We start from the raw sequence: 13,259 nt of genomic DNA on the forward strand, positions 1-13,259 counted from the left end.
AAATGTTAATGACATATTGATTAAATTTTAGGAAGACATTCTATACAGGATACGTACACGGTCATTTATGTCCTATAGATGATTAACAGCTAATTAAAGTGCAATCTGGACGACCATGCTAAGTGCTGCTTGTAAAATTTAGCGCACTCTCCAGAAACACTACAGGAGTGTATGTAGTGCAAACACGTGCAAACACGTGCAAACACACCCCCAACCACACCACAATGGAGGAGTAGTTATCTTATAATCTCCATGTTATCTGTCAAAATGACGATAACATGGAGATTATAAGATAACTACTCCTCCATGTTGAAGCTGTAGAATCTGTGGTATGAAGAGTCTAGTATCCATGGAAACCAAGAAGATTCTATACGTGTCACAGTAGTTAAGAATTCAGGTGGAAAACATAAGCTGCAGAAGTCTGGCTGTGCACATGCGTGTAAAGTGCGATTTAGAGTTACGGACATTTTAGTAATTTTTTTCTGTGTACCGCTATTTTATGTACAGCGCTTTAAGAAGCTGCTTTTAAAGGTAATTTACAAAAGAAAGTTTATTATTACTATTATTATTATTATTATTACTATTATTTGAACTTAACAGCTTAGTATTTAACAGTTCAGAGATTTTAGGCAAGGCTGATAACCAACTAGTTACATTTATTATACATTTTATCTGACTAATTAAATAAAATACAACTAATTCTTTGCAAGGGTGCGTTTCCAGTTTTCTACAATGGAAAGGAAGGTTGCATCAGAGGGTAAAAAGCCTAAGCGGCAGGATGCAAAGCCAAGCTTCATCGTCCCGGCACAATCAGAGAACACAGATCATGGAGTATCCTCTAGGAGTTTCATAGAAACACTCAGGAGCATGGAACACAGCGAGAGAGCACACAGGACAGCCAGAGTGTCTGAATTCTTCAGACAATGTACGAAGTTAAAAAATGATCGCGAGGAGCTTTGCAAGACTCTTGTCACCATGTTCATGGAGGAGGAATCAGATACAGGTGAAAGCTTACAAGTTCCATCTGGTGCGCTAACTGAGAAAAGTATGTTGAAATATTATAATTACATTAGATACGGGATTGACACGCATAACGTGCCCCCTATGGAAGATTCCTGGCTAGAGAGTATTTTGAGCCGGGTGCCAAGTCCCTTGAAAACGTTAACAAGCTGTGTTGAGGTTCTCTCAGATGAAATAAGAGCGGATTGTTTGCAGAGTGTTAAGAAAGCAATAGTGGATTTTGCTTTGTGTGGCTCGAGAGAGGACGAAGAACAGAAGGTGAACAGTCTTCCGCCTCACAGAGAAGAGATGGCTCTTTTGCCAAAGCCTTGGAAAGCATCCTTCCATCAATCACAAAATAGGATGAGCCAGCATCTCCACGCCTTCAACCCCACCATGCTGTCTGTGCTGAACCTGTGGCATAGGTCCTTCAAGAATTTCCGTCTTCTGGATGTGACAGAGTTCCACAACAGAGAGGAAGCTATAGATATCTTCGACTTTTACCAGATTGCCGGCCAACACATTAAAAGTGCTGAAGACGTCCTGCTGAAGAAGTGGTTTCCTGATGTGCAACAAATCTACTACCAGGGAATCAAGCACAACTTGATCCCCAAAAATAACAATCTACCACAGCTTCAGTCCTTCTTCAACTGCGTGGCTGCCCTAATGTCCTCTCAGCTCCACAGTCTGGCCCTGGAATCTATTTATGACTACACACGCCTGATAGCTCAGGTCTCACCTTCAGTAAGAGCGTATGAGCATCCGGGCTTTGTTCTGCATTTGACCCTGAGGCAGAACAAGATCACACTTCATCCAGATTTCAAAGATGTTGAGACCATTTTGCTGAATGTCTATGATGAAATGTTGAAATGCGTCAGCTTGGTGCCTCGAGTCGAGACAAAGCTGTACTCAGAATGGCCAGGCACTAAGGATGCCAGAACCCTGAAACCCATCATCCTGCCTGAGATCCTAAAAGCACAAAAGTATGAAATTCTGCAGGTGATGCATGAAGACATGCGTGGACCAACTGAGCATGTACGCCTCTACGACAAATTTGCACCGCTGGTATCGGAACAGGCCGGGCAGGACGTAGAGCAGTTTCTGGTGGAGCAGCACTCCTTCCAGGAGATTCTGATGGAGGCGACACGCTACCAGCAGATGGCTGATGAACTCCAGCATGACTTCTACGAGGTGGTGCGACTCGGTATGTTCGAAGTGCACTGCGATACGCTTATCCATACACTAGTGTATCGTGCAGAGGGAATCAGGGACAAACTGGTCACACGTCTGCGGAAGGACCACCAGAACTGCAATGAAAAATTATGTGATGAATATGAGAAGATTGAAAAAAAATCCCTCAGCATTCCTTCAAACACACAAGAGCTCTTTGCACTTAAGGCCTACATAAAGAAGGTTGAAGCTGAAGAGATGCCGAAACTGGAGCTCCAGCTCAGAAACTCCATGAATCGTGTCTGCTGCTTGGCTGAATATGAGTTTTCTCCAACAGACATAAGCCTGAACAAGAAGCCCTTCCAGTGGCATTTGCGCATGCCTTCAATCTTTGACAAGTACAGAGAAATTGCTAAGGAGAAGACTGTGCAATTCCAGGATTTCCTTAAGTTGCGTTGCGAGAGGCTCGTGAAAGATCTGGAAGGTTGCGCAAAGCAGGTGGAGGAGTTTACCGCTTTTGGGGACCTATCTGAACTCAGCAAGTATCTGAAAAAGGCTCAGGCACTCAATTCCAAGCTAGAGGATGCCATGGAGAAAATAGAGGGTTTCAACTCGGAGGAAGAAGCGTTTGGATGGCCCGTCTCCCAGTACCCTTTATGCAAGAAAGTCCACGAACAACTGCTCCCATACCTTCACCTGTACCAGACAGCTACCACTTTTCAGGCTGAGCACCAGCGGTGGCTTAATGGCCCCCTCACCTCAATCAACCCAGAGAAGGTGGAGGGTGATGTCAGCAACTACTGGCGCTCACTCTACAAACTGGAAAAAGGTTTTCAGGACTCACCCGAGGCTCTTCACATCGCCACCCAAGTCAAGGCTGAGGTGGAGACCTTTAAGCCGCACATTCCCTTAGTGCAGGTGCTGTGTAATCCAGGCTTGCGAGACCGCCATTGGGAGGCCATGTCAGCCGTGGTGGGTTTCTCCCTGAAGCCTTCAGAAAACGAGGCCTGCATTTCCCACTTCATTCATCTGCAGCTTGAGACCCACTTGCCCAACTTCGAGAACATCAGCGAGGCAGCCAGCAAAGAGTATTCAATGGAAAAGGCCATGGAACGCATGGTAGGTGAATGGGCAGACATGATGTTCACCCTGCTTCCCTACCGTGAAACCGGCACATCCATTCTGTCCTCATTGGATGAAATCCAGATGCTACTGGATGATCATATAGTCAAAACGCAGACGATGCGTGGCTCGCCCTTCATTAAACCCTTGGAGGCTGAGATACGAGACTGGGAGGGCAAGCTGCTGCTGCTGCAGGAGATTTTAGATGAGTGGATGACTGTGCAATCCACATGGCTCTACCTGGAGCCCATTTTCAGTTCTCCAGACATCATAAGCCAGATGCCAGAGGAGGGAGGTTGCTTCACCACTGTGGATAAAACCTGGAGGGACATCATTAAGCAAGTCAGCTTGGACAAGCACGTCCTGGCTGTGGTGGCCATTGATCAGATCTTGGAGAAGTTTAAGAAAAGCAACGAGTTCCTGGAGCTCATCTTGAAAGGCCTGAACATGTACCTGGAAAAAAAGAGACTCTTCTTCCCTCGCTTCTTCTTTCTGTCCAACGATGAGCTATTGGAGATTCTCTCCGAGACGAAGGACCCAACCAGAGTGCAGCCGCATCTGAAGAAGTGCTTCGAGGGCGTTGCCAATGTTGTGTTCAGTGATGTTCTGGACATCACACACATGAAGAGCAGTGAGGGTGAGATGGTGGAGCTGCTGGACATCATCTCTACTTCTAAAGCCCGCGGCCAGGTCGAGAAATGGCTCCTCGAGCTGGAGAGTGGCATGCTCACGTCCCTACACAAGGTGGTAGAAGAGGCTATCAAGGCGTACCCTGAAGACCTGCGGATCAACTGGGTACGAGCCTGGCCAGGTCAGGCAGTACTGTGTGTGTCTCAGGTGTACTGGACTAAACACATCCACGAAGCCATCGCAACGGGACCACAGGCTCTGGAAGCTTATTTGCATCAGAATAACACACAGATCGAGGATATAGTGGCGTTGGTGCGTGGGAAACTGTCCAAACAGAACCGAGTGACTCTGGAAGCGCTGGTGGTATTGGACGTGCACGCTCGCGACGTGTTGGCCTCGCTTGTGCGCAAGGGTGTGGATGATGAGAACAACTTCGAGTGGCTCAGCCAGCTTCGTTATTACTGGATTGAGAACCAGCTTCAGACTAAAATGATTAACGCGGGACTGGCTTATGGCTACGAGTACCTGGGTAACACGCCACGTCTGGTTATCACCCCTCTCACCGATCGTTGCTACAGAACCCTTTTTGGAGCCCTGCACTTGCACTTAGGAGGAGCTCCTGAAGGCCCAGCAGGTACAGGGAAGACCGAGACGACTAAGGATCTGGCCAAAGCTGTGGCTAAGCAGTGTGTTGTCTTCAACTGCTCTGATGGCCTTGATTACATTGCCCTGGGAAAGTTCTTTAAGGGTTTGCTATCCTGTGGCGCATGGGCATGCTTTGACGAGTTCAACCGCATTGACCTGGAGGTGCTGTCCGTGGTGGCGCAACAAATTCTCACTATTCAGAGAGGGATCGCAGATCATGCCGAGATGCTGATGTTTGAGGGTACGGAGTTAAGGCTCAACCCGTCTTGTGCCGTCTTCATCACTATGAACCCGGGATACGCTGGCCGCTCCGAACTGCCTGATAACCTGAAGGCACTGTTCCGCACCGTGGCCATGATGGTTCCTGATTACGCCCTGATCGCCGAGATCGTGCTCTACTCTTGTGGTTTTGTAAGAGCTCGTCCTCTCTCAGTGAAGATCGTGGCCACGTATCGCCTCTGCTCCGAGCAGCTGTCCTCTCAGAGCCACTATGATTACGGTATGAGGGCCGTCAAATCCGTCCTGACAGCCGCTGGAAACTTAAAACTGAAGTTCCCTGAGGAGAACGAGGACATTCTACTGCTGAGGTCCATCATCGACGTTAACCTTCCCAAATTTTTGGCCCATGACCTGCCACTCTTTGAGGGAATCACTTCAGATCTTTTTCCTGGTGTAAAACTACCAAAACCAGACTATACCGTCCTGCTGGAGGCCATTAAAGAGAACAGTGAGAAGATGAACCTGCAGGTGACAGATTTCTTTGCAGAGAAGATCCTGCAGATTTACGAGATGATGCTCGTGCGTCACGGCTTCATGCTGGTGGGAGAGCCTTTCGGTGGGAAGACGAGCGCCTATCGAGTCCTCGCCGCTGCCTTGAACGATGTCTGTGAGAAGCACCTGATGGATGAGAACAGGGTTCAGATCACTGTTATTAACCCCAAGTCTATCACCATGGGTCAGCTGTATGGTCAGTTTGACCCTGTCTCTCATGAGTGGTCAGACGGCATACTTGCTGTGAGCTACAGAAACTTTGCCACCTCTCAGACGCCAGACAGGAAGTGGCTGATCTTTGATGGTCCGGTGGATGCAGTGTGGATCGAGAACATGAACACAGTGCTTGATGACAATAAGAAACTGTGCCTGATGAGCGGTGAGATCATCCAAATGTCTCCTCAAATGAGTCTCATCTTTGAACCCATGGACCTGGAGGTGGCTTCACCTGCCACGGTTTCTCGCTGTGGCATGATCTACATGGAGCCCCATATGCTGGGCTGGAGGCCGCTAATGATCTCCTGGCTCAACACTTTACCGTCCGCACTGAGCTCCGTGCACAAAGACCTCATTGCCGGCCTCTTCGACCGCATGCTGCCCGCCTGCCTGCAGCTCATCCGCAAAGGGACCAAGGAGTTGTCTCCGACATCAGACACCAATCTGGTGCGTTCCCTGATGAACCTGATAGACTGCATGATGGACGAGTTTAGAGACGAGGGCCAGATGAAGGTCATGAGCGAGAGAGACGTGTGCTCCTGGCTTGAGGGTATGTTTGTGTTCTCTCTGGTGTGGTCAGTGGGTGCCACCTGCACAGAGCCAGGGAGAGTGAAGTTTGATGGTCTGGTGAAGGAGCTGCTAACAGGTGCTCTGACTGAGAAGACGCGGGCAAGACATGGCATCCTGGAACAAATAGAGGCACCAAGCAAGCAGCTCACAGTGCCCTTACCTGCCGAAGGCACTCTCTATGAATACCGCTTCATCAAAGAGGGTCCAGGCAGCTGGGAGCCGTGGGCCGAAGAGATGAGACTGGCGCCACCGATCCCCAAAGACGTGCAGTTCAACGAGATCATCGTGCCCACGGAGAATACAGTGCGCTACACGGCTCTGATGGAGCTGCTCGTCACGCATCAGAAGCCCACCATCTTTGTGGGGCCCACAGGAACCGGCAAGAGCGTGTACATCCTAGACTTTCTGCTGAAGCGGCTCGACAAGGACACGTACAGTCCTCTGCTAATCAACTTTTCAGCCCAAACCACAGCCGCTCAGACTCAGGACATCATCATGTCCAAGCTGGACAAGAGACGCAAAGGAGTGTTTGGCCCCCTTCTGGGAAAGAAGATGGTGTTGTTCGTGGATGATGTGAATATGCCCGCGAGAGAGACCTACGGTGCTCAGCCTCCCGTGGAGCTTCTGCGCCAGTGGCTGGACCATTGGAACTGGTATGACATGAAGGACTGCTCCATGATCAACCTGGTGGACATCCAGCTGATGTGCGCCATGGGGCCTCCCGGTGGTGGGAGAAACCCAGTGACACCTCGCTTCCTTCGTCATTTTAACACCGTAATTATAAACGAGTTTGATGAGAAGACCATGCATACCATTTTCTCCAGCATCCTAAACTGGCACTTGACTACACGACTTCCCTTTCCGCCGGCATTTGCCAGCCTCACCTCTCAGATAGTGGGTGCCACCCTGGCGGTGTATCAGGAGGCCACTAAGAACTTGCTGCCTACCCCAGCCAAGTCTCATTATCTTTTCAACCTGCGGGATTTCTCTCGTGTCATCCAAGGCATTTGCTTATCTTGCCCAGAGACTGCAGAAGACCCCAAAGCTATTAAACGCCTGTGGGTGCATGAGGTGCAGAGAGTTTATTACGACCGCTTGGTTGACCCATCAGACCGCACCTGGATGGTGGACTTCTTGCGGGAGGTCTGCAAGTCCCACCTAAAGGAGGACTTCCATCAGCTCTTCAAGCACCTGGACTTTGACTCTGACGGACGCGTAACTGAAGATGACTTGCGCAGCCTCATGTTCTGTGATTTCCATGACCCCAAGGGCGAAGACCGCAACTACCGTGAAGTTGGTGACCTTGATCAGCTACGCAAAGTGGTAGAGGCCCACCTAGAGGAGTATAACAACATCAGCAAGGCATCCATGAATCTTGTGCTCTTCCGATTCGCCATTGAACATGTCTGCAGGATCTCTCGTATCCTAAAACAGCCGAGGGGTCATGCGCTTCTGGTCGGCGTTGGAGGGAGCGGTCGGCAGTCCCTGACTCGCCTGGCTGCTCACATGGCTGAAGCCGAGCTCTTCCAGGTGGAGATCTCCAGGAGTTATGGGATGACAGAATGGCGTGATGACCTAAAACGCATTATGCGCAAATCAACATCGGGTGATACCCATGGTGTCTTCCTCTTCACTGACACTCAGATAAAGATGGAGTCATTCCTCGAGGACGTTAGCAATTTGCTCAACACAGGTGAAGTTCCTAATCTCTTTGCCGTGGATGAGAAGCAGGAGATCTGCGAACGAATGCGGGTCCTGGATCGACAGCGGGCACGGGAGAAGCAGACAGACGGAAGTCCACTGGCACTGTTCAACATGTTTGTAGAGCGCTGTCGCAGTCAGCTGCACGTGGTGCTGGCCATGAGTCCGATAGGTGACGCCTTCCGAGGCCGTCTGCGACGTTTCCCTGCGCTCATCAACTGCTGCACCATAGACTGGTTCCAGAGCTGGCCTGATGATGCTCTACAGGCTGTGGCATCTCGGTTCCTGGAGGACATCGAGATGACGGATGACGTTCGCGCTGGCTGCATAGACATGTGCCAGAGCTTCCACACTTCCATCATCAATCTCTCGGGACGCTTTCTGGCTGAACTGCAGCGTCACAACTACGTCACCCCGACCTCCTACCTGGAGCTCATCTCAACCTTCAAAGTCCTGCTGGAGTGCAAAAGAGCTGAGGTGATGAAGCAAAAACGACGCTATGAGGTTGGTCTGGAGAAAGTGGACTCTGCTGCCGCTCAAGTGGCCACCATGCAAGTGGAGCTGGAGGCACTTCAGCCTGCGCTCCGGTTGGCTAGTAAAGAGGTAGAGAAGATGATGGTGGTGATTGAGCACGAGTCTGCGGAGGTGGCAGAGACAGAAAAGGTAGTTTGCATGGATGAGGCAGTCGCAAATGAACAGGCCATGGCTGCCAAGGCCATCAAAGACGAGTGTGACGCCGACTTGAGTGTTGCTATGCCCATCCTGAAGTCAGCTATGGCCGCACTGAATACACTTACTCAACAGGACATTACAGTGGTGAAGTCAATGAAGAGCCCTCCAGCTGGAGTCAAACTTGTGATGGAGGCCATTTGTATCCTAAAAGGCATAAAACCTGACCGCGTCACTGACCCTTCCGACCCACGCAAAAAGATTGAGGACTTCTGGGGCCCAGCCAAGAAGCTTCTGGGTGACATGAAGTTCCTGCAGAGTCTGCATGAGTACAAAAAAGACGACATTCCACCTGCTTACATGACCATCATCCGCAACAAATACATCACCAACCCAGAGTTTGACCCCGCGAAGATCCGGACGGCCTCCACCGCAGCCGAAGGTCTCTGCAAGTGGGTCTGTGCTATGGACTCTTACGACAATGTCGCGAAAATTGTGGCCCCTAAGAAAGAGAAGTTGGCTCAAGCAGAGGCTGAGCTGAAGGTAGCCACGGAGAGTCTTCAAAAGAAGCAGGCAGCTCTAAAGGAGGTCCAGGACAAATTGGCCCAACTTCAGCAGAATCTAGAGGCCAGCAAGAACGAGAAAGATGACAAGGAAAAGCAGGTGGAGCTGTGCAGTAAGAAGCTGGAGAGAGCAGAAAAGCTGATCGGTGGTTTGGGAGGGGAGAGGACGCGTTGGAGTGAGTCGGCATTGAGCCTGGGAGAATTGTACACCAATCTAACCGGAGATGTTCTCATCTCGGCTGCTATAGTAGCCTACCTGGGGGCTTTCACATCTAGTTATAGGCATTGTGCTACGGAAGAATGGATCGAGCAGTGTAAGGCCAGAGCGATCCCCTGCTCTAAGGACGTGTCTCTGACGCGCTCTCTGGGAGAGCAGGTGAAAATCAGAAGCTGGATCATCGCTGGCCTTCCATCAGATAGTTTCTCCATTGACAATGCAATCATCATCTCGAACGCAAGGCGATGGCCTCTGATGATCGACCCGCAGGGCCAAGCAAACAAGTGGGTAAAGAATATGGAGAAGGCCAACAGCCTGCAGGTGATCAAGCTGAGCGACAGCAACTTTGTTAGAACGCTGGAGAACTGCATTCAGTTCGGCACGCCAGTGCTGCTGGAAAATGTGGGCGAGGAACTGGACCCCATTTTGGAGCCTCTGCTGCTGAAGCAGACGTTTAAGCAGGGAGGGAGTGTGTGTATCCGCCTGGGAGACTCCACCATAGAGTACTCACCGGATTTCCGCTTCTACATCACCACCAAGCTACGAAACCCACACTATCTGCCAGAGACTTCAGTCAAGGTAACGCTTCTGAACTTCATGATCACGCCTGAGGGGATGCAAGACCAGCTGCTTGGCATAGTGGTGGCTAGAGAGAGGCCAGACCTAGAAGAGGAGAAACAAGCCCTCATCCTGCAGGGAGCGGAAAACAAGAGACAGCTTCAGGAGCTCGAAGACAAGATGCTGGAAGTACTCTCGGCATCTGAAGGGAACATCCTGGAGGATGAGACAGCTGTCCAGATTATCTCCTCCTCCAAACTGCTGGCCAATGAAATCTCGGAGAAGCAGGCTGTGGCCGAGGTGACTGAGAGAAAGATTGATGAAACACGTATGGGATACACACCCATCGCAGTCCACTCTGCAATCTTGTTCTTCTCCATCGCTGACCTGGCCAACATTGAACCCATGTACCAGTACTCACTAGGCTGGTTCATCAATCTCTTTATCTCATCTATCGACAACTCGGACAAGAGCGAGGTTCTGGAGCAGAGATTGCAGATCCTAAGAGACCACTTCACATACTCGCTTTATGTCAACGTGTGCCGATCACTCTTCGAGAAGGACAAGCTGCTGTTCTCCTTCTGCCTAAATGTCAACCTGCTTAAACACGAAAGTCTTATTGATGAGAACGAGTGGCGCTTTCTGCTGACGGGTGGCGTGGGTCTGGATAACCCTCACTCCAAACCTTACACGTGGCTGCCCCAGAAATCCTGGGATGAGATCTGCCGCCTGGACGAGCTGGAGTGCTTCAAGGGCCTGCGTGAGGACCTGGAAAGAGATGGCTGGAAAGAAGTTTACGACAGCAAGGATCCTCATCACGCAACTTTTCCTGGAGGGTGGCAGGAGAAACTGGGACAGTTGCAGAGAATGTTGGTCATACGCTGCCTGAGACCAGACAAGATCATTCCTATGGTGCAGGAGTTTGTGTCAAAGAGCTTGGGGCCGCAGTTTATCGAGGTGCCACCCTTTAACCTGGGGAAGGCATTTGGAGACAGCCACTGCTGCGCTCCCCTCATCTTCATCCTCTCACCAGGCTCTGACCCCATGGCAGCTCTGCTGAAATTTGGAGATGAAAAGGGCTTCACAGGGAACAAGCTGTCCTCTCTGTCACTGGGCCAAGGCCAGGGTCCCATTGCCATGAATATGATTGAGGAGGGAGTGAAGGAAGGCACCTGGGTGGTGCTGCAAAACTGCCACCTGGCCACATCCTGGATGGCCACGTTGGAACGGGTGTGCGAGGAGCTCAACCCAGACACCACTCATCCAGACTTCCGTCTGTGGCTAACCAGTTACCCCTCGCCTAACTTCCCCGTGGCCGTCCTTCAGAATGGTGTCAAGATGACCAACGAGGCCCCTAAGGGGTTACGTTCCAACATCATCGGCTCTCTTTATATGGACCCCATCTCCGATCCGGCGTTCTTCGACGGCAGCTCAAAGCCGGTGGTGTTCAAGAAACTTCTTTATGGCCTGTGTTTCTTTCATGCTCTTACCCAAGAGCGAAAGAAGTTCGGTCCCCTGGGCTGGAACATCCCCTACGAGTTCAACGAAACGGACTTGCGTATCTCTGTCCAACAGCTGCATATGTTCCTGGACCAGTATGAAGAAGTGCCGTTCGACGCACTGCGCTACATGACAGGAGAGTGTAACTATGGAGGACGTGTTACGGATGACTGGGACCGGCGGACACTCCGCACCATCCTCTCCATCTTCTACACCAGTAAGATCGTCGAAGACCCGGAGTACAAGTTCGATCCAAGCGGCATTTACTATTCACCACCTGAAGGGGATCGTAATAGCTACATAGAGTACACCAAATCACTCCCACTGTACCCGTCCCCAGAAATCTTCGGCATGAACGCCAACGCTGACATCACCAAGGACCAGGTGGAGACGCAGCTCCTGTTTGATAGCATCCTGCTCACTCAGTCTCGCGTCACAGGCGGCGATGCTAAATCCTCTGACGACATGGTGTACGAGGTGGCGGCGGACATTTTGAGCAAACTGCCACAAGACTTTGACATCGATGAAGCCATGCGCAGGTTCCCCACCAGTTACAATCAGAGCATGAACACGGTCCTGGTGCAGGAGATGGCCCGCTTCAACAAGCTGCTCCAGACCATCCGTGACTCAAGTGTCAACGTCCAAAAGGCCATCAAGGGTCTGGTGGTGATGTCGGCTGAGTTAGAGGAAGTAGTGACAAGCATTCTGAAGGGCCGCATTCCAGGAACGTGGATGAAAAAATCGTACCCGAGTCTCAAACCTCTCGGCGCATACGTCAACGACTTCCTGGAGAGACTCAGATTCTTACATGACTGGTATGAAAACGGCATGCCGGCCGTGTTCTGGATGTCAGGCTTCTTCTTCACGCAGGCTTTCCTGACCGGTGCACAGCAGAACTACGCTCGCAAACACACCATCCCCATCGACCTGCTCATCTTCGACTTTCAAGTCATGGACGAAATGGAGTACTCACAGCCTCCAGAGGATGGCGTCTACATCCGTGGTTTGTTCCTGGAAGGGGCACGCTGGGACAGGAAAAAGAAGCTGCTGGCAGAGTCGTACCCCAAGGTCCTCTACGACACCATGCCAGTGATTTGGCTCATTCCCATTAAGAAGCAGGACATCCCCGAGCGCCTCTGCTACATTTCACCCGTGTATAAGACGAGTGAGAGACGGGGGACGCTGTCCACCACGGGCCACTCCACCAACTACGTCATGGCCATGAGCCTCAACACAGACGTACCCCCTGAGCACTGGATTCGTCGCGGTGTTGCTTTGCTCTGCCAGTTGAACTAATTAAGCAGCAATTCCTGAAATTGCCATATTTAGGCCTCACATTTACATTGTTCACGTTTATATTGTTCACATTTATATTATTCTCAATCTCAATGCCTTTGTGTAATGAATATATCCATAAAACTTTATAAAGATTTTTTTTTTAAAAGGAAAGAAGTGTAGTTGTGCAATTCCATGCAAATGTCAACCTTACCTTAAAAAAAAACTTTAGTTGTCAATTTAGGTCTCTAATTTACTGCATTAATGTGCTGTAATAGAATTTTAAGGAACCTGACATGTTTATCTACCACATATGAGGTGTGCACCAATACTAAAATAGCATTTTCAACAAGCTATATTTCATGTTTTCAAACGAGGGATCAAAAACATCTTTTTTAAAAATAAAAACAAAACAAAAACTTTACATTAACAATAAGCATTTTTCAGAAAGATGGACAAATGTCTGATAAATAAATACATGCACTTTCTCATAACAGCGATGCCTTTTAAAGTTTATATCACATAATAATTACTAATAACTTTTAAAAAATTCTGCATAAAGCTAAATCATAAATCCATGCTAACTACGAACAACAACTAACTCATGTACCTTCTTTGCTCTGAACCACCAGAATAATGCATTACAGATGCTT

The 13,259-nt window shown here is 49.8% G+C and overlaps 1 protein-coding gene across 1 annotated transcript; it reads left to right on the forward strand.

The window, feature by feature from the left end:
- The first annotated feature begins 321 nt into the window (after positions 1-321).
- LOC128604072 (dynein axonemal heavy chain 7-like) lies at positions 322-12,769 on the forward strand. Its single transcript, XM_053618851.1, has 2 exons — positions 322-531; positions 711-12,769. The coding sequence occupies exon 2, from the start codon at positions 733-735 to the stop codon at positions 12,625-12,627; it is 11,895 nt and encodes a 3,964-aa protein (XP_053474826.1). The 5' UTR covers positions 322-531; positions 711-732; the 3' UTR covers positions 12,628-12,769.
- Positions 12,770-13,259: the final 490 nt, after the last annotated feature.

The sequence above is a fragment of the Ictalurus furcatus genome, chromosome 29 (genome assembly GCF_023375685.1).
Source record: "Ictalurus furcatus strain D&B chromosome 29, Billie_1.0, whole genome shotgun sequence".
Lineage (NCBI taxonomy): Eukaryota > Metazoa > Chordata > Actinopteri > Siluriformes > Ictaluridae > Ictalurus > Ictalurus furcatus.

Bases quoted from the DNA above. Each gene is read 5' to 3' on its own strand.
- LOC128604072 (XM_053618851.1), top strand. From the start codon at position 733: ATGGAAAGGAAGGTTGCATCAGAGGGTAAAAAGCCTAAGCGGCAGGAT.